Source organism: Gambusia affinis, linkage group LG20 (assembly GCF_019740435.1).
Source record: "Gambusia affinis linkage group LG20, SWU_Gaff_1.0, whole genome shotgun sequence".
In the NCBI taxonomy this organism is placed as follows: domain Eukaryota; kingdom Metazoa; phylum Chordata; class Actinopteri; order Cyprinodontiformes; family Poeciliidae; genus Gambusia; species Gambusia affinis.
Window position 1 is genome coordinate 20192758 of NC_057887.1, and position 22735 is coordinate 20215492.

The following is a 22735-nucleotide window of genomic DNA, read 5'->3' on the forward strand; positions in this document are numbered from 1 at the left end:
TTAGACCGCAGGTACAGTATGTCTTTATTTCACCCCAAATGTTCATTACAGTAGTTATATATCAAACGCATGAGCCCCGACTCACCTGTAGCAATTTACCGACTTTGAGATATCTGATCTTTATTTACGTCAATAAAAACTGTTTTTACAAATTAAAAACAAACTAACTAACAAACTAAACAGACATGCAAGACATGACATAATACATGTAAATTACAGTTGAACACATGCTTAGCTGTTATAACTGTCATATTCAGTTCACATCCTGAAAACTGCTTAAAAGATGTAAAAATTTTATTAGTTTGTTTTTTTTATCAGATATTTGACCCAGAAACAATTATTTGTTTTCTTTTAGTCCTTCCATCATTGTGCACAGAAGGTAAATCATTAGTATAAATAGTGTACAGTTACTATCCGAGAGCACTTCCCTGTGGTACTCCAGAGCTCACAGTTCTTTCACCAGAATAACAACTGTTGGAAAAAAAAAAACTATTGTATGCTATTTGTCAAGCAGCTTGTTAACCAAACCTTGATTTACAGCTGCTGGAGCAATATAATTAGCACTCAACTGAACAATTTTACACCCGGAGAATTATCTGTACAAGAAATCCCAAATGTAATAAGAGATTTACAGTCTTAATCAATAATGAGGTTAAAATTTCCTTTTGAAAATATCAGCAGTAAGTAACAGACATACTGTCTGAACCATCTAACATTAAATGTGTTCATCGCAGCAAGAACCCCTTATAAAACATTTGAAACTCAAAAGCCAACAATCCAACCTTTATTGTCCCCTAATTAAAAATGCTATCAGAAATTCCAAAACACAAAGAGAAAAATTATTTTCCAAACTACTGCAATTATATTATAAATTATTTTACTTTTATACAGCACAGATTGAAAGAAACTGAATATCTTCATATTCTGTGATTTGGATAAAATTTCGGCTCGTCTCATTCACCAAAACTTAGTTAAACCTAAAACTGAGACTCAAATTAAACCTGAAAAACAACTCTAGTAAATTCAAAAGTGAACCAAACAAATATTTGACCAACAGCTCTTCTCTGAGCTTTTATTCAGTGAAAATAAAAATAATTAGATATTTAAATTCAATTAATATACAGAACTGAGAGATTGAGTGACTGAGATTGTAATTATAAATCAAACTTCATGAAAGGCAAACTGGTTTATGACAACTTACAACAGAGTAAGTTGTCAGACTTACTCTGTTGTAAGTAAGTAGGTATGTGTACAAAGACTTATACACATAAGTCTGTGTGTATAAATTACACACAGACTTATACAGACTCAGTCGCAGCTAAAAATATTAAGGAACACATGATACAAGAATATCTGCTACATTACTTTGCACATCTTAGCTGAAATGCTCCTGTTTACATGTTTTGCATCAAAAGGGTTCTAATAAATTACAGTGTTCTGGGAAAAATATCACTATAGGAACCCCTGAAGTGATCCAGCTTCCCTCTGATCTTGGATCTGAGCTTAAGGTTTTGTGTCTCAGTTCTGGACATGGCGGTTCTTCTTGAGTTAACTCTGGGAGAATGAGATCATGTCAACACGGTTGCCATCAAATGGCTGCAGCAGAGAAGAAAAGACATCCGAAATTGTCAGTAAAAAAAAACACAAATGTTTTTCTTCACGGCGTCTTGTTCAGAGTATACCCACTGAGTTTTGCTCGTTGATCCACTGAGTCATCGCCAGGTTGTCCCAGTTGCTGATGCTGTTGGCCCGTGGGATTCGTGGATCCCCAGAATTTGCCAGGCTGCCTTCTGGCTCTTTGAACCAGGTGTAATAGCCATTGCTGTTGCTGGACAGTGGGCCTTTGGCAAGAGATGGGATTTGGAACAGCTTCCTGATGTCTTCCTGTTTGGTCCTGAAGAATTGGGTCCTCTTGAATCTGAGAAAAAGAATAAGAAAGTTATGCAACAGTGTCTCTCCTACTTTATCCTGCTTTAGGTTAGATTTCTATAACTGATTTGTGAAACCACCCAACTTTACAATGGCTTTGCACATATTATATAGTTTGCAGTCTAATACAAAAGTATGAATGCAGTTTCATAAAAAGAACAAAGGTGATTTTAAAAGTCACTAAGGTGATAAATGAACAGGATTCAAACTTACTTTTTTACTACCACTAGCAGAGCGATCAGTGCGACGACCAGCAGGAATCCGAGGACAGAGGAAACAATCACGACGATCAACAACCGTTCTAACAGAAGCAGCCAGTAAATAAAGCTGTGAATCAGCCTTTTTATGATACAACAGAATCACAATCTGGTACAACAGAATCACTTACGCATTTTGCAAAATTTAACATTTTGATTTAAAAGATTTTATCATAACCTTAAAAACTCAATGGAAAAATAAAAAAATATATTTCTTTTTCAGTGGATGTTTTGTGTTAATATTGATTTGATAACTTTTTAAAATAAGACTTTTGCAGTATTAGTGGCCTTTGTTTATCAAACTAACATAATTTCATTTGCATGTGGCTGGTTGTATCTTACACATTTTGGAAAACATGCTGAAGTTATCTGAAAATTCCTCACTATGGTCATTTTTTTGCATGGAAAATGTGACACACCAGCCAGGGCAGTTTCACAGAAGTCAGTTGAATTAGAAAAATTGTCTGATGCTGTCAGTTTAATAGTGAATGCCATACAATTTGAAATGATATTGCATATTATAGCTGGTTAGTGAGGACAAAAAGCTCCAGGTTGAACCTAAATTACAGCACTACTTCCTAATTTTTTTATAATTGAACTTTAGAAAACAATTGCCTCAAAATTGCTTTTCCGTTCCATTCAATGGAGTGCATATGAAGCATAAATTTGGTGTTTTGAGTGAGCTACAACTTCTTTGCAAACAATTCAATAATTTGACTGTCCATTTCAAAATTCAGATGATATACTGAGTCCAAGCTCTTGTCTCGTGTGAGAATACTGCTGTACACTCACCATCCTCGCAGTTCAAGCCAGTACGACCAAAGTCACATCTGAAAAGAATAAATTGTTTCACTTGAAACTGTTGTACTTGCAGAAGACCATGAAGTCGTACAGTCAGATCGATGCACTTACGGTTTACATTCATTGTTCACAGCTTTCTGACCAGAGCGACATGCTAAAGTACAGAAAGTTACACTACAATCAGTGCAGTGAAATATTTCAACTCTCTGCATTGTTAAATATCCTTACCCATGCATAATTTGTCACTGTAATCTGTGTTAATGTAGCCATCTACACAGCTGCATGTGAAACTGCCGGCTGTAGGTTTACATGTTGTTGATGAATTGTCACATGGATCGGAATCACAAAGGTTTTTGGCTTTCAAATGGAACAGAAACGAAGATATCAGAAAACTTTATAACATAACATGCAGAACTTCTTCAGACTTAAAGTCTTGACAAAAATCATGACATTTAACACCAACACCATTTGTATTAAAAATGTTAAAAGTTAAGTATGTAGTAAAGAAAAGCACTAAACAATAGAAGAAGAGGAAGAAATCAAACTCCCAAACAAAACTGAAAACAATTTCTGATTAATTTAGTATAGATATTTTGGATAAATGTAATGAATGTGATATTTATAGAATAAGAGAAAGAAAGAAGAAATAAGAGATTCAACACTAGAATCCTTAGAATAGGAACATATTTGTTTAAAACCCACATGTAAAACTTCCTGGCAACGGACAGCTTTCGCAGGTGAGATTCATCATTGTTTCTGTTACGGCGTCTTCTTTGAAGTCAGATGTTGTTTCAAAAATTATTTGTAGTGATGCTTCAACGCTGCCTGTCTCCCGTCTCACTTCGCTTAGTTTCCAATCCATATGTGAAAAAATTTCAGAATTAAGGAAGACTGCACTAAGCAGTGGATTAGTCTACATCACACTGTAAATATTCGTTAGTGGATAAAAAAACACAGTTTTGATTCTGAAACTTACCGGAGCTCCAGCAGTAAAGATGAAATGTGTCCAGGTTTATTTTTAAACTCTTTGTCAATCTGTGTATTAAAAATAGCGTTTTAGTGGACAATGTTCTGTTTAGGCAATATTTAGGTGAAAAGAACAAAATGCCTTTTGATAGGTGCAAAGATAGGGAGAAATAAATGACTGCTTACCAAATCAATAATTTTATCTGAAGTTTCTTTAAATATTTGTGATGTTTTGTCAGACATTTCAGGATCATATTTTTCCTTCCAGACTAGCAGTCCAGGAAAGACTTTGGCTGTTTGGAAAAATTTTATTATTTTGAGAAATTAAATATTTACAAAAATAAAATTCAGTTAAGTTAGTATTAATGTGGTAGATCACAACAAAACTGCTTTAAGATTGGATGATAGATGCACTTGGTGCCCTACACACTACGCATGATGCACATGTGCAGAGTTGGTGCTGCATTTTTAAAATTTAATCTTTAAAACGGACTCCAGCAAAAGAGACTGAACATATTTTTAGATCATTCTGTTTACTGAGATCAGTTTATAGTCTCCGTTTCACATTCAGATATTTACCCTTTTGACAGCCTTTAGGCCCATGAGCTTCACCAGCCAGACACAAGCACACATACGTCTGGTCAGCACGTTCTTCACAGGTGCTTCCACAGAGACATGGGCTCGAAGCACACACACCTTGATAATTAAGACAAAAGCAACAAGCATGCAATGTAAGAATTTCACACTTTAAGTGTATTATATACAAAGGTATTTTAATGGCGCTAGGCATATTAAATGATTGTGTTTGTGAAGTACCTGAATTACTTGTAGGCTTTAGAGTTGTTGTTTGGCCTCCTGCTGCTGTAGTTCTCATTGGAGCTGCTAGAGTTGTTGAAGCTGCTGTGGTTGTCATAGTTGGAGCTGTTCTAGTTGTCATTGGAGTTGCTGTAGTTATTGGAGTTGCTGGATTTGTCGTTTTTGGATCTGTTGAATTTGTTGTTGGAGCTGCTCTAGTTGTTATTGTTGGAGCTGCGGTAGTTGGAGATGCTGTAGTTGCTTTTGGAGTTGGAAGGATTGTTGTTGGAGCTGCTGTAGTTGTTGTTGTTGGAGCTGCGGTAGTTGGAGATGCTGTAGTTGCATTTGGAGTTGGAAGGATTGTTGTTGGAGCTGCTGTAGTTGTTGTTGTTGGAGCTGCGGTAGTTGCATTTGGAGTTGGAAGGATTGTTGTTGGAGCTGCTGTAGTTGTTGTTGTTGGAGCTGCGGTAGTTGGAGATGCTGTAGTTGCATTTGGAGTTGGAAGGATTGTTGTTGGAGCTGCTGTAGTTGTTGTTGTTGGAGCTGCGGTAGTTGGAGATGCTGTAGTTGCATTTGGAGTTATAAGGATTGTTGTTGGAGCTGCTGTAGTTGTTGTTGTTGGAGCTGCGGTAGTTGGAGATGCTGTAGTTGCATTTGGAGTTGGAAGGATTGTTGTTGGAGCTGCTGTAGTTGTTGTTGTTGGAGCTGCGGTAGTTGCATTTGGAGTTGGAAGGATTGTTGTTGGAGCTGCTGTAGTTGTTGTTGTTGGAGCTGCGGTAGTTGCATTTGGAGTTGGAAGGATTGTTGTTGGAGCTGCTGTTGTTGTTGTTGTTGGAGCTGGAAGGATTGTTGTTGGAGCTGCTGTAGTTGTTGTTGTTGGAGCTGGAAGGATTGTTGTTGGAGCTGCTGTAGTTGTTGTTTTGTTTGTTGCTCTAATTGTCGGTGGAGATGATACTGATTGAGCTGCTGCAATGATAACAATAACAGCACCAGTAAATGCATGTCATCTTTAAAGAGTAAACCTTTTGGGATTTTTTTAGAGAAATGCTGCAAAGTATTTCTTTTAATTGGGGTTCCTGCATTTCAGTCTGTAGACATTATCTGTGTTTGAAAACTAATGTACTTGCTTGCGCATTAAACTGATAAATGCCAGACAAGAAGCAACATCCAAAATAAATTTTTTATTTGTTTTTGATGTTTGAAGTTAAGATTGTCTGAATTTTGAATTTCTTGCAGCTTGAGGCACTCATTTAAAAATAATAGACCATAAAAGTAGCAACCATGATATAAGGGCTAATTTCTGTTACAAGATCAATAAAAGGAAATAAATATTTTCTAATAGTTATAATCTGTTAAAATATTCACCTGCCTTACTTGTAATTCTTTGCAGACTGTATCTAACAAGTACACAAATAATCTGTTCCTACTCAACAACTTTTAAACAAGTTAAAGATAATATCTGAAAACGTAGCCACTTACCAATAGAGGCAACAGAAATCAAAAGGATGACAGTCATGATCAATGTTTTAGCCATTGCATAAACAAAAAATGAATAAATGGACGGAAAAAATCCCACAAAAAGACTGAAAGCAGCGTGAACTGTGTGTATAACACCTGAGATCTGAAAAGGGAAGATGAATGTGAAATCAAACCTGAAGGGGAACTTGCAAACAGTAACGTCTCTTCTCAGGGCGTTGCTAAGCGCTAAATGGGTTACCAAAAAAAGAGACCGTGGTTTGTTTGTCTTTTGGAGGGATGGTTTGATATAGCCATCTGAAATCATAAACTGTATCTGCAGTATATTTCAGGAAGTGTCACAGATTAAGGATATGGGTCAAAATACCATCAATAAAATGAAATATGCAAAAAGGAAGTTCATTGTTATGAGTGAAAGAAAATCTTAAATCAATCATTTTCATTTGGGTCACACAACACGCTAAGTGCTTTATATTCATATCAAAGTGTGTGGAAATAAAAAATAATAGGCATAAAACAGGGTAAACATTTTATCACTGTTTTGGTACATTTTCTATATAACAATGAATACAGTTTTATTATTGTAAATTTCACCTCATGAGCTTTAAAAATTGTTGCATTAAATCAGAAACAGTTGTGTTTTTTCAAGACTTATAACTGAGGCAGGTGAAGGAGAAAGTAAGGCAGGATTTTATATCCAGAGCCAGATATAATTGGGACCAGTTGGTGTAGAACAGAATAGAAATATTCACAGGAGGTTAATTCTGGTGTAACATCAGCAAAGTGTTAGGCAATGGAGGCATGTAGATTCACACAAAGATTAAAAAATAACATGTTAAAAAAATTATTTAAATTGTTTTGACATGCTTTTATGCCCAGTATCTCTTTACTAAATGGTAAATTTCTCTATAATATTTTTGAAAATTGAAATTAAGTGCTTTTTAAAACACCAAAGTAGTGCACAAATGTTCTTGTGCAGAATAAATATCTTTATACTAAAGCTTGTCATGCAAATATTTATCCTTCATTGACTTCCCTTGAAGTTGCAATTAGTTTTGAGGATGTTTTGAGCTAAAAAGATTTGACTGTAAAACAGGCCAGCTTTGACTTTAGAGGACAGATTTGTGTTTCATGCTGTTTCACTTCTTTTCTCACGAATATCTCTGCCTTTGCCTTTATAGGTCACAGAAACATGTTAATAATAAACAAGAGGAAGAAAGGTAATATTCCTTGTCTCTTGTTTACTGTTTTTACAACTTCCCCACCTGTGATCTGGTAACACGGAAATTATTTTTAAGCTTGATTTATTTGCTAACCTACATAGGAATTATTGAAGCTGACTTTGTCGTCTGACTCAGGAAATGGCTAAAAGGGAAATTCCACCAATTTCTTTTGCTTCTTAGAACATCCTTAATTTGTTCAAGTTTAAAAACGCCAGACTCAGACTCTTCACACTTGTACTAGATTATTCTATGCAGACAACACCATCTTTCCAACTCAGTTTGTTATTTGTGAAACCTTGATTTTATTTGTGAAATCTTCATTACAAAGCCAAGAAAATTCCACTTTGGTTTTGGAACCTTTTTTAAGAGTTGGACATGTAATCCTTGCAGCGTATCTCTCTCAATAACTGGAACAGACTCACACATATTAACATTTTTTGTTTATGTGAACAGCCTTAAATTAACAATGCCACATGGTGTTAACATTGAATTTAGTTATACCCCTTTTTCTTCAGGATTGTGTCACTTGATATTTATGAATTACCCCCGCTTTTAACACAGGAGCAATTTAAAAATGTAGATCTATAAATATCATTCATCAAGCTGATGTTTTGAAAATCTATTTTTGGCGTGCAGAGTGAGGTTTGAATTCGTGATGAAATTCTAAACCCAGGATTCCAACATTCTGCTGACACCTACAGTTATTTAAGAAGAACTACAAGCTTACAATCACTGTCTCTTTTATGCATATTTAGTCTTTAAAAATAAAACTTAGAAAGCATAATCTAAAGCATGGCAAAATTCAAGAATAAGCAAAGAAAACAAAGAAAGGAAGAAAATGCATCAGTTGACAAAATAGTGTCTTTCTGTAGGTTGTGTCTGTGTAATAAAAAGCTAGTATCTTTTTATAGTGATAATTAATTGCCTGTTAAAGATGACTCAAATGTTACTGTTCAAAAATAACAATTTCAGATATCAAACTTTATTGTCTGACTGAGTGTAAGCCTGAGTTATTAAGATCGGAGCAGAATATGAGGTGCAGAGTTCCCTCTATTGGCGAGGAAAAGTATTACAGACACAACTGGATTCCAAAAAGGGATATTAAGGTCTTTACTTATCCCCCTGGGGTTTTTTATTTTTTATTAACGTGTCTTTTCTGGCAGTGTATAACTCTTTCCTGTCTGAAGATTCAACACTCTTTTGGGCTTAATTGCTTAAGATCATTTTAAATTAGTTGCTTTAACATTTAAATATAATATATAGATTTTCAGTTTGATTTGTTCTGCTCCAAGTGTGTTTGTTTGATCCGATCTCTTAGTTAATTTAGGTCAGAAAGCTGAAAGTTGGATGTTTAATAAGAAAATAAAACCCAAAACACATCAAAAGTTTGGGAAATGAAGGATCCTGAAACTAAGCATTTAGATTGACGTTTTGAATGGTCTGAACTCAACATATCTGAAACTCTTCATTAAGTGTGCCCAAAAGCTGTTATGTAGAAAATAATAAATTCAAATTAACATTATCATTTCAGTCAAGAAGAATTGCCAGAATTATTTTTGGAAACGTGTTGATAGTGGTACAAAATATGTGGCTGAGTGGAAATTTGATCAGTGAGACTTATATTATCATGCTAAATTCATAATTTTCAACATGTGCATCAAATGATTAATTTTTAAGAATAATTTCAGTTCGTTTGAACCACAATCATTCCAACCGTAATTTAGAACATTTCAAATAATTTATATAAAGCTTTAAATTTTGGGGGTAAACTATTTTTCAATCTAATTTCAGGATAAACTGATATCATTTTCAAACCCTTTACATCTGAAAGTGCTTGCATTTTGCATTCCTTTTTTTTTAAACTGCCACTGGAGGACATCGACATTTTACTTCATTCTTAAGCAAGTTTATTGTCCGGGTGCACAGTCTTTGGATAAACATCACCTCTCTCCCAGCATATCGTTTGTCACAAAATAAAATACTTTAATAATAAATTATTAAAGAACAAACTAATTTATTGTATGTGTTTTAGAGTTTTAAATTTTGGTGAGTTGAATTTCTAATTTACCAGTCTCAGAAGCTGCATGCTGTTGAGTCTCTAGTTTTTTCTCTGAGTCATTTAGACGCTAAAATAATTTTGCTTCTTGTTCCTACTGAAAAGCCATAAACCAGTTGATAAGAACTTTAGTGACAAGGTAACCCACCATAAAAGTCCAATAAAGGAACTCAGCAAAAGCTGCTTATTGTCAGTTTTTACTGAGTGTAAGGATGATAATTTTCCAATAATGTGGGATTAACATAACATAAAACTGCTGCGCATTGCATCTTGGTGAAACTTACTGGACCTCACCTGGAAAAGAATGAAAATCTGCATAAACAATGCAGAAATATAATTCTACATGCATGTGTAGAATTATATTTCTACACATGCACGTACAGCCAATTATAGCTGTAATTGGCTCCTGACTGGCAGGAGGAATCTGACATTATGTTTCCAAACAGATGCTGTTCAAGATGACATGCTGCTGAAGGGACATTTCTGCTGATCTCAGAAAACAAAGACAGCAAACTCATCACACAAAAATCAAGTGTTATCTTCCAAAGAAACTAAGCAAATTTAGAAAACTGTTAACAGTTTCTTCAGTTAAAGTCATTCACAATTCTGCATTTAGAAAGACACCAGATAAAAATGGCTTTTATGAGAAAGTTCCAGAGAGAAAACACCACTTATCAAAATAACCAAAGGTGTCACATTTGCAGGAAAACATCTTGATGATCTTCTAATCTTTGGCATAAAACTAACAAAGCATTTCAGAATTAGATTGCTTTTCTTGCTGCCGACAAGAAAATAACGCAGGAAAGTCCACCAATGTGGCTGAATTAAAACAATTCTGCCAAGAAGAGTAGGTCAATGTTTCCCTGCAATGACGTTAGAAAAATATTTCAAAATACTTTTTCACATCATTTGTTTAGATACTTTTGTATTTTCTGGTGCATCATGACTTTGCCACATGTCATTTGTGTTCTGAAAACATTTTAAATGCAGAAATTATGGGGAAACTTGCAGTACAGTACCAAACTTTGGCGTTCAAAATAGAACAGACAAAAACCAGGCTCATGGTAAGCAGTTTGCCACATGCAGTTGTTTTACATTTCTCACTTATGTGGTTTGACCGTGCATCTTAGGTAATGATATATAATTAATAATTAATCTCTACATGAAGTTAAACTGATGAGAAAGCATTTAATTTGATCAAATATTTAAAGAACTTCAATAACATAAATGTTTAGAAATGTGACTGGTTCCATCAGAAAATGCTTAAAATCTGTTTGAAAACCTCCCTTTCTTTAGCTGTTGGCTGTGAACTTCCTGTCACAAATTACTAAAAAATGAGTGCTTACTCTTTTTTGCTGGCGTCGACAACATATCGACAGGTAAAAGTTAATCTTAGATGAAGTTTATGCAAAGTAACGAGCCATAAAAACCAGTTTTATTCCGTTATCACATTACTGGTCTGCTGCCAGCTCAGGGTTTTATATCTCAATCTCAGTCATCACCACACTTCGAATCATTTGGCTTCAGAGTCATGGTTGCAGACTGAGCATGAGTTCACACACCGGACCGAAATAACACCTCAGCAGCGAAACACAGGAGGAAAACTGAACCTTTAACAATGGCCCTTAAGGGTCTTCATCTTCTGTCTCTGTTACTGCTGTCCCAAGGAATTCACCTCGTTCAAGGTAAGCACATTTTTCACTTAAAATTCAAGTTATAGTTTAAACTTCAACTTTTGGTCATTTTTAATTAAAATATCAATTTATGTAAATATTTACCATACAAATATGTCTAAACTCTTTTTGAAGTAGCTTAATAACTAAACTATAAACTTAGGAACTGTGTCTTATTGATAGTATTCAATTTCTTAAACCTCAACAGTCCAAAAGTTTGGACACACCTTCTAATTGAGTTCAATTAGAAGGTGTGTCCAAACTTAAAAATTTATATGCATAAAATATATATATATATTTTTAATTCAAAAGAATTATTTATGAAGAAGTGATTTTCAACATGTACCTTACTTTCCGAGTTAAAGGATCCAGTCAGAGCAATAAATTTCTAATAATGCAATTCTGTCCAGTCCAACTCTAAATTATGGTAATTTATGCTATGTTCCATTAAAAAATAAAAAGTAAATGTTCCAAAATTTTACATTTGAAGCCCTCTCTTTGATTCAGGGTTATATAAAGCTGCTCTAATTCTCTCTTCGTCCATGTTGATCTTCTCCCTGCCAACTTTTCTCCACAGAATATTCATGTAATCTTAGAAATATAAATGTGGGCATTAATCCTGACGTGGTACGAAAACCACCACACAAGATAAAATATCATTGTGCAAATGTCACATTAATAACAGATTTGAAATTGACAGCAAAGCGTAAAAAAGATCACGAGTTGGACTTGACTTTTGTGGTGAAGAATTAACTTTTCTTTAAAGGCCAGATCACATGCTCTCAGGTTCAGATGCTGCACAATGAGTAAAGCCATAAACATGGTAATTCATTTGTTAAAGAAACAATAAAATACAATTTTATTTGAACTAAAGTGACACTGACTTAAAAATTTTTTATAAAATGTCATAAAAATAATAATAAAACAAGACTTTTGGCCGTGTGTAAAGTCAACCAACGTCAGAGTTCAGAGCAAAATAACTTGTTACTTTATTTTAAGTTGGTATTTTTGTGAGTCATTTTCTACTAATTTAAAAGTCTCGAAGGTTTCCAACTTCTCATATATATTTTTTGCAAGTAGTTTTATCTGGTTTATGAAGATCAGAATGCCTCTGCCTGACTTCAAATTGCATTTTTTCTTGTCTTTCCCCTTTTGAAGAGAGGCTAAGAGGAAATATTCCTTTTTTCACTTCCTAAATAAGCCTTACGGACTCAGTAAGCTACATTTTGCTAATTAAACGTTTCCAGATACTCCGATCAGTTGAAAACAGTAAAGCTTGTGATAAATCCTGATAATACACAGTTCCAATTTGTAGCTTCTTTGTTCACTAAAGCATTGCTAATTTATGTTGTACTTTATGTGATGTGCTTTTGTGTCTTCTGCAGGAAGTTGTGCCAGTAATGAGTTTCAATGCAGAAATGGACAATGCATCAACAAAGCTTGGAGGTGTGATGGAACTAAGGACTGCACAGACGACTCTGATGAGCTGAACTGCCGTAAGTGCAGCTTTTGATGTCAAATTTATCACAAACTGTGAATGAATAGTGGTTATTTCTTAACATAACAGAAGAGCGATCCGAGTGTGTAAATAGAAGGTACGCGGACTTCTTTTCTTGGCCTTAATTTTCTATGAAAGAAGTTCAGTTACCTTCCATTTAAGCATTTGGGATTCCCAAAAGCTGGATGACTGACAATCTACAAGGACAGAGAAGACAAGTACAAAAACAGACAAGCAGCAAAATAAGTCAGCGAGGGAAGTCCAAAAACCAGTTCACCTGTTTTGTTTCCCTGCTGCAGCACCTCCATCATGCAGCTCGCAGGAATTTAAGTGTGTGACAAGTGGTGAATGCATCTCCCTGGGATTTGTCTGTGATGGGGAGGAGGACTGCGTTGACGGATCCGATGAACAAAGAACCTGTGGTACAGACTACAAGTTTAATCTTTAATTTCAAAAAGAAAGATTTGAGGTTGTGTTGCTATTTCTTAGGGTGAAGATAGGTACTGAAACTGCTTGGTATTACATGTAATATCATGTCAAACTGCTAAATTACACAAAAACAATTTGCAATGACGCAAACCAAAACCACTAGATGGCCCCGTGATCTCACTGTACACTTTTCTGGCACAGGAAGTTACAATAAAATGAACTCAAAGCCACAACTTCAATCTCAGTCCATAAAGAACATAGACAAATAAGTAAATTGTATTTATCATTAGTCTTAGGAGACACTATTTGCGTGAGTGTATTTCTATATATCGTAGTGTTAAATAACACCGGAGTTATTGCAAAAAATTCCAATAACTTTTAAATTGAGCCTCTAAATCATCCTTTTGTTTGAAGTATGTGTCTAGTTGTAATAACACAAATGCAAAGAAAGCCCCTGACCCAGTTCTGTTTCAGACGGACGCACCTGCAGGCCAGACCAGTTCACCTGCCAGGAGGGCCAGTGCATCCCCAGCAAATACAGATGTGATCGAATGACGGACTGTGTGGACAACACTGATGAGAAAAACTGCAGTAAGACTTCTGTCTTTAATGTCTGTTGAGCCTGTCGTGCTTGTAGTTGCATTTTTCTGCTGTCAGATGGTCTCCAGTGTTGTCTCAAACTTAGTTAATTTCTAATATTTCCGTAGACTTAAGCACATTACCTTTTCTTTACAGATTATCCTCAATGCACCCAGAGGACATGTGCAAACGGAGCCTGTTACAATAACTCTCAGCACTGCAATGGGCTGCAGGACTGCAGAGACGGATCTGATGAGACCAACTGCAGTGAGTAGACAGCAATCAGCATCATTCTCTGTTTGATAAAAGATGTATCCAACACATTTTTATGGAATTGAAATTAGGCTTGCAACAACGTAGATGTGGTGTGTACTTGAGGGCTACCGTACCTGTACCCTATCCTAGCTCTGAGAATAAAAACAAATGTCTGGAATACTTCATTTTTTGTGGAACTCTTTACTTGCAGTATTTGGACACAAAATGGGCAAAGAGAAAATGGGATGGGGGATGTTTGGGGAAATTAAGACAACGATACGTCATTTGGTCCTGTCTGTGTGAATTTGGCTTGGTTCATACTGCAGGAGGATGGATTACGGGGCCCGATGACCATTTTAGGATGCCGGTTGTCCGCCTGAATGTTGCATTTTAAAAGCCCCTGAGTCGATATTTACTCTTCAAAAGTTTAATATTGGAAAAAAAAAAGAAAAGAAACTTTTTTCACAAATAATGTCACACCATTTAAATCTTAATATTACGCATTTAAACCAAAGATACGTTAAGTACGCTTGCGTTTATAAACAGTAAATGCATAGCTGTTACATTTTAGGCATACTTCACATTTCTGTTTTTAAATGCATCACTGTCTTGACGAGCAAACTACGGGCGCCATGTTGGTTTAGCTTCGGTTGATGACGACTCAGGATTTTTTTAAACTTTATTTTCTTGTAAAAGTAAGGTAATCAACTCCTTCTGTCTGCTATTTATTTTTGCGGACATACATTTCAAAATACAAGAACACGACGTAATAACAGTTAAACAGTTTAAGGGTTTCTTTAGCTATGAGATTATTTATGATCATTGAGACCAGTTGGACATCTGTACATTAAAATAATGTAACTAAACCAACAGAAAACCTATCGTGCTTAAAATATATTTAAACTTAGTCCAATTTATCTCATAAACTTTTAAATTTAATTCAGTTATAGTTATAGTAAGCATATTTGTAAAAAAAATTAGCCTGTATCGATTCAGTGCTAGTTGTTAGTGTAGTCTAAAGTGGACGTAAGACCAATAAATCTTGTTTTTCAGATGTTTATTACTGTTTAAATACTAAAATAAAAATATGTGGTGACAAGGAATATTGAACGTGTCATCTAATCAGCTACTATTTAAGCTATTAAGGATGTGATATTGTAAATAACAATATGCAGTCAGATGTAGCTCTTGATTGCCAGACTGAAAGTATCTTTTGAAAATTATAACCTTTAAACACATTTTAAGCTCACATTTCCAATAAAATGTAATTTTATTGGTCTGACGTATAAAATTTTAATTTTTTTCTTGAATTTCTTCAAATTTGTCCCTTACAATATGTAACAAACACTGACATCCAGTCTGGATACTCAGGCAGCATTTATTCTTTGTTTATGAAGTGGCATTCTGGTTTAATATCTTACTACAATACCGTTTTTGTTTTATTTTCCAGCCACTCACCACTGTCCCAGCCACCAGTTCGAGTGTGCGAATGGCTTCTGTGTGCCACATGCGTTTGTGTGCGACCACTGGGACGACTGTGGGGACAACAGTGATGAGCAAGACTGTGGTAACTTACATTTCTAAAGAAGTGGCAACAAATGTGCAATCTGCCTACTGACTCCCATTGAACATCTTCGCCTTGCAGAATATCCAACCTGCAGTGGCAACCAGTTCAGTTGTTCCAGTGGCCGCTGCATTCCCCAGAACTGGGTGTGTGACAAGTTCAACGACTGTGGAGACTTCAGTGACGAAAGTGGATGTGGTGAGATTCATGTGGACTTCCTTTTTGCCTTTCTATCATTCTACTTAAAGCTCTGTGAAGAGAGCATTCTGTCACTAAATGTAACAATTCTGAAATAAGTATGAGCTACCCTAGCTTGAAATCTAATAGTTATGATTGAAATTGGTAATTTTACTTACTATATATTTGCTAAAACAGTTTGTGATTTGTGAAGCATTTATTGACTTAATGTCAATCTCTCTTTTGTTATAAAATCAATTTACATTTGAACTTAGTAAAATCACCCTATTTTTAGTTTTTATAATTTAAAAAAGGTTTCACAAGTCCCAAACAGCGTTTTATATGTCATTAGCTTAAAGTCATGCTGTGCATGTATATTAGGTGATGCAGTTTTTAAGATGCAAAATCCTTAATATTCCTCTCTTTTGAGTTTTTTTTTTTTTTTTTTTTTTTTTTACAAAATAAACAGTTTTATAGGTAGTTGTTAAGTATCACAGTTCAAATTTGACCATTTCAAGTATTGTTTCAATTTGACCTTTTAATTTGACTATTATAGTTCTCCATTTAATATAAAATTTCTCATTTAGGCATTTTGAAATATCAGTAGCATAACAACTGAATTTACTATAAGACGGTGTGACATTGAGAGTGTTAGTAGTTGTTAAAACATTTTAAGGTATGATATCAATGTGAAAACTTCCTTAATAAGATTACGGTTTGTTGAAATATTTGCTAAAACTTTTTAAATATTTGTTTTTTTCTGTGACTTTCAGATAGTGACTCTCGGGACTGTTACCCTGGTGAGTGGGGTTGCCCAGGCTCAACTGCATGCATCCCAGTGGGTAAAGTGTGTGACGGCAAACCTGATTGTCCTGGAGCAACAGATGAGACCAACACTACTGCACATCAAACATGTGGTAAGTTTTTGGATGAACATTTTTTTAAAAGGGAAAAAATCAGCACTGATAAAGTTTGGAGGATAATTCAACATGATTTAAGGAAGTATTAAGTACACTTCAGATGTTGATTAGTATGGGGAAACCTAAATGATTTTGCCAAAAGCAGTATATCCAGACTTCATTCCCAAAACTATTCTCTAAAGGTTAAACATTCATCAATAACCGGAAGGGATCCAGGTCTAAATGAGAATGTTATACAGTTTCAGCACATGCTTTTTACTGTAAATCAAGGTGCTACCGTCTTAAACGTGGTGTATTGAACTCCCAGCTTATCCCTTTGTAAGATTATATTGTCATTATAACTACTATCTGCTTTCACACTCCCAGTTTAAGATTAACTTTTGTTGGTTTCTCATTCTCAGTAAATCGTAGCAATGAATCTAGTCACGTTGATGCTCTTGTGATAATGTTCTCTATTATCTTCTTCCTTGATGATAACAAGCTTGTAAAAGGACCAGATAAACATGATTTGGATTTTATTCACAGGTCTGGACCGGTGCTCTGCCTTGAGTTGCGAGTATCTCTGCCACCCTTCTCCCCAGGGTGGCACTTGTTACTGCCCTGATGGGTTTATAGTAGCTAACGACAGCCGCTCCTGTGTAGGTGAGTCACATGTTGTTATTTTTATATGTGTGGATTCCTCACTACTGTGTAAAACGTTCTGGAAGTCTGCAACAAAATGCTTTCAGTGTGTTTTTTTTAATTCTTGATTATGAGTCAGCATAGAAGAGCTAAATTTACAGCCTTAATTTCACAGCTGTCTGGTTATAGAGCCTTGCTGTTCGCATTAAACTTTACTGATTGCTCTGCTGCACAGACTATGATGACTGTGAGATCTGGGGGATCTGTGATCAACTCTGTGAGGATCGACCTGGGACTCACCACTGTAGCTGTGCAGATGGATACTTCTTGGAGCAGGGACACGTCTGCAAAGCCAATGTGTCAGGTACACAAACATCAGATTTAGATCTCACTCTACACACTGCAAAACGTTTGAAGGTGGTTTAACTTGAAAACGAAAGTCCACCAGCTGCCTTGAAAATACAATTTAAGTCAACAAGAAAACTGTTTTAGTTTTAACTCAAATTAAAGTTCATGAAGTTGATTTAACGAGAGACAAGCTGTCTAAACATTGTTTTTGTTGCCATTCAAACATTCCAGGTATGCTTTTGATGAGGGGATGACATTGTAACATGATGTAAAGCTCAAAAAAATAATTTTGCGTAATACTTCCACTTTAAAAATGAGCATCAGATAATTTTTACAGTTTTCATCTTTACTTTCATGCAAGATGTTTGTATCAAAAAGATATTTCTCCCCAATTTGACCCATGCAAATATTACAAGTCGATGTCCCAGTAGAGTTTCTACTCTTAGAACTGTTAAGCTTGGATAGAAAATGTGTTTTTCTGCCATGCCTTTGAAATAAAATGTCTTTTACATGTCTTTGCAAAAAAGTGTGGCAAAGATTATTTTTAAAAGATAAATTTAATACAGTTGAAAGTTCCATATCTCAGAATTTCTTTTCCAACTTCATCATTATCTTTTTTACTTTTAGGATGGCTGCCACAGCTCATTTTTACAAATGGGGGTGACGTGATGATGGCGGATATTCACGGGCGCTTTGTCAGAACTCTGGTGCCGGCCCAGGGCAAAGGTTACGCCGTTGGGGTGGCCTACAACATTCGGAACAATGTAGTCTTCTGGAGTGATACAAATACAAAAAAGGTCTGTCTGGTTCAGTGTCTGCTTGTTTTGCCTCCAAACATTCAGTAGCTCATTTTTTAATGATTGCAAAACCAACTCCTTAAATCTCCTTTCTAGGTTTATTCTGCCAGCTACAACGGGGAAAACATCAAGGAAATTCTGACCACTGCAGTCCCAAATGTCCAAAATCTTGCAGTTGATTGGATCAACTTTAAACTTTATGTTTTGGATGCAACTCTGGAGCGAATTGATATGTGCGACTATGATGGAAGGAATCGAGTCACGCTGGTGGCTGAAAACTTAGAAACTCCTCATGGCCTTGCCCTGGATCCTACAGTGGGGTGAGTCAAATCGAACCACATCCTTTCAATCAAATCACATATTTTCTTGACGTCTTGCAGCCCTGTGAGATACCTGGATGTGTTTGTTGTTGCACAACATCTCCCTTCAATGTTTGCTTCCTGTTTGCAGCTACATGTTTTTCTCAGACATGGGTGTGAGCCAGGAGAAGACAAAGCTGGAACGGGCCTTCATGGACGGCAGTAACCGCGTGGAGCTCATCAAAAGCAGACTCGGCACACCCACTGCGATCACCCTGGACATCGTAACAAAGAGGGTCTACTGGTCCGACAGCCACTTTGACACGGTGGAGACGGTCACATACAGCGGTTTGGACAGGTTTGTGATTTTTCTGCTTTTCTTGGAATGTGTTGCGTTTCTCTCGAAGCGACATCTGAAGGGTGGCTGGGTTTTTTTTTTGGTTGTTGTTGTTTTTTCAGGAAAATAGTCCTCAACGGTGCAACGCAGTCGCCACATCCTTTTGGGATGGCTGTCTTTGAAAACCATGTCTTCTTCACTGACTGGGCCAAGATGGGGGTGATCAGAACCAATCGCTTCAACGGCAGCAATCCCACTCTCCTGTATCGTACAGCCAATCGACCAGGACACGTTGTCGTCTCTCACTCTGTCGTTCAGCCTTTTGGTAGGAATACACTCATTCGTCTTGGAACAACAAATCAGTCTGATCTTGAGAGGTAATCCCATCTGTTTCTTGTTGCAGTGATGAACCCATGTGGCAGACACAATGGCGGCTGTCAGCATATTTGTGTTTTAAGCCACCGCTCAGATAACGTTGGTTTGGGCTTCCGCTGTAAATGTCGCTATGGTTACGATCTGGGATCCGACCGTCATAGCTGCTTTAGTGGGTTTCCCTTTTCTTTCTGGTTCTGTTCCAGGTTCTGCTTATTTAATGGCGAAACTGTTGGATACATTGTAATTACTTTAAACATTGAATTGAATTTGTGACCGTAGTCTTTCTCTTTCCACAGAGATTAAGGACTACTTGTTGGTGGCTTCCTCTCTGGCCATCCGGGGAATCCCTCTGAACTTATCTCTCCAGGAGGACGTCACTCTTCCTCTGAATGGACTCGGATCCTCTTTTTCTGGCTCGGCTGTGGAATTTGATGGGAACGAAGAGGCTGTGTTTTACAACGACAGGTCGAGAGGACTCATTTACAAATCCAACCTCAATGGGACCGGTTAGTATACGAGGCATGTTTTGTGGATATTGCTAGCAATTTTGGGTCGCTTCTTACTCTGTTGTTGTTTTAATCCCATCAGCTCAGCAGATTTTGACTGGGAAGACAGTGGGAACTGTTGATGCGATGGCTTACGACTGGACCTCCAAGGTTTTGTTCTGGACCACATCAACGTACAGGGCAGTGGTGGCCTTCAGAGTCACAGACAAGTCCAGAAAAGACATCGTTACTGGGCTCAGATACCCAAAGGGTATTGCGGTTCATCCAAGTGCAGGGTGAGTGCTTCAAATAATGACGAATACGTGTAATTTATTGGGATTTCATGTGATTGACCAGCAGAAAGGGGTACATAATGACAATTCTGTTTTCTTGTTTTTCTTAGATAAATTTGTAAGTTCAGCTGTGAATCTTTATTCATTTCCTTTTACCCACATGCCCCTAAATTAAATTCAGTGTAAATTCACCTAACTCATAAGCATGATCTAGTCAGATCATAATCCAGATTGTAAATCTAATTGGGGCCTGCCCATAGCAATGCATAAGGAGAGCAGTGACTGACTTGCGAAGAAAGTCAGTCACTGCCTCCATGCATTGCATGGCAGGCACCTATTGTTCTACACCCAATAGAACGTCTCTTTAAGTATTATTTATTATTCTTCCGTCACCCGGAATGCGGCTCGTACCGCTGCGAGCCCACCCATAAAAGTGGTATCAAAACGTGCGGCTCGATCCCGGAAGGTGTGCTATTACTTTTGGTGGGATTTGGAGTCACCATGGCGACGTAAAAAGCAAAAAACGACCCCGAAATCACTGACGAAGCTCACCAGGTGCAACTCTCGTCAAGGGGACGAGGCAACCACTAAATCCTAAAAATACCCTATTTTTGAGGATTTTCTGTGTCGTCATAACTTCATGTAGAAACGCCATTCAAACTTCATTTTGTAGATACGTCCGTGATCTCTTTTAAAGTGAAGAGAGCACGTCGATATGAATTATGGTTTGTCCACATCTTCTTTCTGAGCGACCCAAAAACATTGCTAACATTAGCATTTTTGCTCATTTTACCTTAACATTATTTGAGTGACGAGACTGAAATGGAAGCTTAGGAGTTATGATTAGATTATCATTGGAACAATTTATATACATGACGAAACCACAAGAAGATCACTTCCTCCATCTGAATATCCTTCCTGTTTGTCCTAATCCTTTTACTAGAATATCCTACCTGTTAAAAAATATTTTAAGTACAGGGGCGTTTGTAAGAACAAAACAGTATCAGACAGAGGAAACAAGTTTTTCACTGAAATGATAGGATATGATTCATGTACACTAATATTACACTGCTATCACACAGCTTCAGTCTCACATATTATTGGTACCAACATCTATTTAGCAAGGTTTAGTAATAAAAAGTGTTATTAAACTAAAATATTTTAAAGGATATGGATGGAAAAACCCACAAAACACCGTATTTTGTCCTGATTTACCGCTAAATAATAACTTGTTTACAGTAACAACGGGAAGCTGCCTGCCTCACCTCGAATCTGTTCTCTGGTTTCTGATCGCTCCTCAGCCACGAAACACGTCACACACACAGCTGGTGACAACAAACACTGTGCATTATGTACATGAGCTAAATTATGGAAAATCAGTTATGAAATGTTTTTTAACCATTTTATTGGCGGCGTACAGACAGGAGGAGCATGCTCTCATAGGATGGCAGCCAGTGAGAAGTTGATCAATCCCAGGTGAGGCTCAGCTGCTGCTGCCTCACTTGCTGCGCTTCTGAGCATTTGAATGGGAAAATGCAAAAAATCAGCGATTTTGAAGAAAAAATAATCAAAATTGGTTAAAAAATAAATACTTTACAGTACAAACCACAGGGTAAGAATAGCTATCTAAATTATTTTTTCCATTATATTTTTCCATTACGACAGGTGAGGCTCTGCATCACTTGTTCCAGTGACCGCACCTCACTAGTAACTATGGCAACCAGTGGCAGTTCTTTCTGTGGTCTGGTTGGTTCTTCACATCCGTCCTGTTGATAAAAAATCCATCAGACAAGCCCGCTCTGAATACCAAACAAAACTGTGATGTCACAGTGTGACATCACAGTTTAACTCCAAAGGCAGAATTCTGACATCACCAGCCATTATATAAGCTCCTCACATCATCAACTTTCATCACAGCCGTTTAGCAGCCTTGTTAATACGCTTCTCTTGAGAATTGATTCAGCTTAGAACCTGAACAAGCAAAGCTTACAATGGAGACCAACCAACATAGAATCGAAGAGGTTGCATCCGACAACTTTGTCAAAAAGGAATTGCAGCCACCAATGACACCCAGGCGGAAGAAGAAGAAGGTGTCGTTTGCAGTTTGGTTGGAGCAGCAAGAGCTGAAGATCTCTGCTGAAAACATCCAACAGCAGGACGCTTCACCTCTGACTGACAATGGATCGATAACCAAAGCTCTGGAGGCAGTCGATCAGAAAGGGGACAAACCGACACCTGACAGTGAGTCTAAGGAGAAGAACCCGGTACCATCTAAAACCTGGTCGGAGGAACACGTCCCCGCTGACCAAGAGGTTTCTGCAGAAAACACTGAGAAGCAGAACGAATCACTGGTCAGTGGAGAAGAGTCCACCACGGGAGGACAGGAGACAGTCAAGGTAGCAGAGAAAGAACAGCCTTCCATGTCAAAGAAACAGCTACGAACTACGAGACGCATCAAGACGAAAATGATACCATTCCACATCTGGTTGGAGAAACACTCCCCTGTTGATCTTCCATCTGAAAGCACTGAAGATGCTTCACTGGTTGCCAAACAGGAACCGACCTCTGTACTGCAGGAGACA

At 36.9% G+C, this 22735-nt stretch overlaps 2 protein-coding genes across 2 annotated transcripts in view; one reads left to right on the forward strand and one right to left on the reverse strand.

Moving 5' to 3' along the window:
- Window positions 1-12: 12 nt before the first annotated feature.
- Window positions 13-5571, reverse strand: LOC122823495 (mucin-13-like; the record flags this gene model as incomplete). The annotated part of the gene is made up of 11 exons (XM_044103160.1): window positions 13-1596; window positions 1687-1918; window positions 2143-2230; window positions 2979-3016; window positions 3099-3141; window positions 3216-3344; window positions 3690-3832; window positions 3964-4022; window positions 4140-4246; window positions 4533-4649; window positions 4770-5571. Coding segments are annotated over 11 exons (1806 nt in total), but the record flags the coding sequence as incomplete, so codon positions are not given.
- Window positions 5572-11043: 5472 nt separating this feature from the next.
- The window catches only part of lrp2b (low density lipoprotein receptor-related protein 2b), a 47582-nt gene continuing 35890 nt past the window's right edge, over window positions 11044-22735 (forward strand). The window contains exons 1-17 of the mRNA XM_044102640.1: window positions 11044-11188; window positions 12562-12672; window positions 12974-13096; window positions 13578-13694; window positions 13839-13949; window positions 15388-15504; window positions 15583-15699; window positions 16452-16595; window positions 17124-17240; window positions 17455-17583; window positions 18195-18364; window positions 18461-18684; window positions 18815-19021; window positions 19123-19325; window positions 19404-19544; window positions 19672-19881; window positions 19964-20156. Of these exons, the coding sequence (XP_043958575.1) occupies window positions 11122-11188; window positions 12562-12672; window positions 12974-13096; window positions 13578-13694; window positions 13839-13949; window positions 15388-15504; window positions 15583-15699; window positions 16452-16595; window positions 17124-17240; window positions 17455-17583; window positions 18195-18364; window positions 18461-18684; window positions 18815-19021; window positions 19123-19325; window positions 19404-19544; window positions 19672-19881; window positions 19964-20156 (2501 nt within the window). The 5' untranslated portion in view covers window positions 11044-11121. The remainder of the gene's footprint in view (window positions 11189-12561; window positions 12673-12973; window positions 13097-13577; window positions 13695-13838; window positions 13950-15387; window positions 15505-15582; window positions 15700-16451; window positions 16596-17123; window positions 17241-17454; window positions 17584-18194; window positions 18365-18460; window positions 18685-18814; window positions 19022-19122; window positions 19326-19403; window positions 19545-19671; window positions 19882-19963; window positions 20157-22735) is intronic.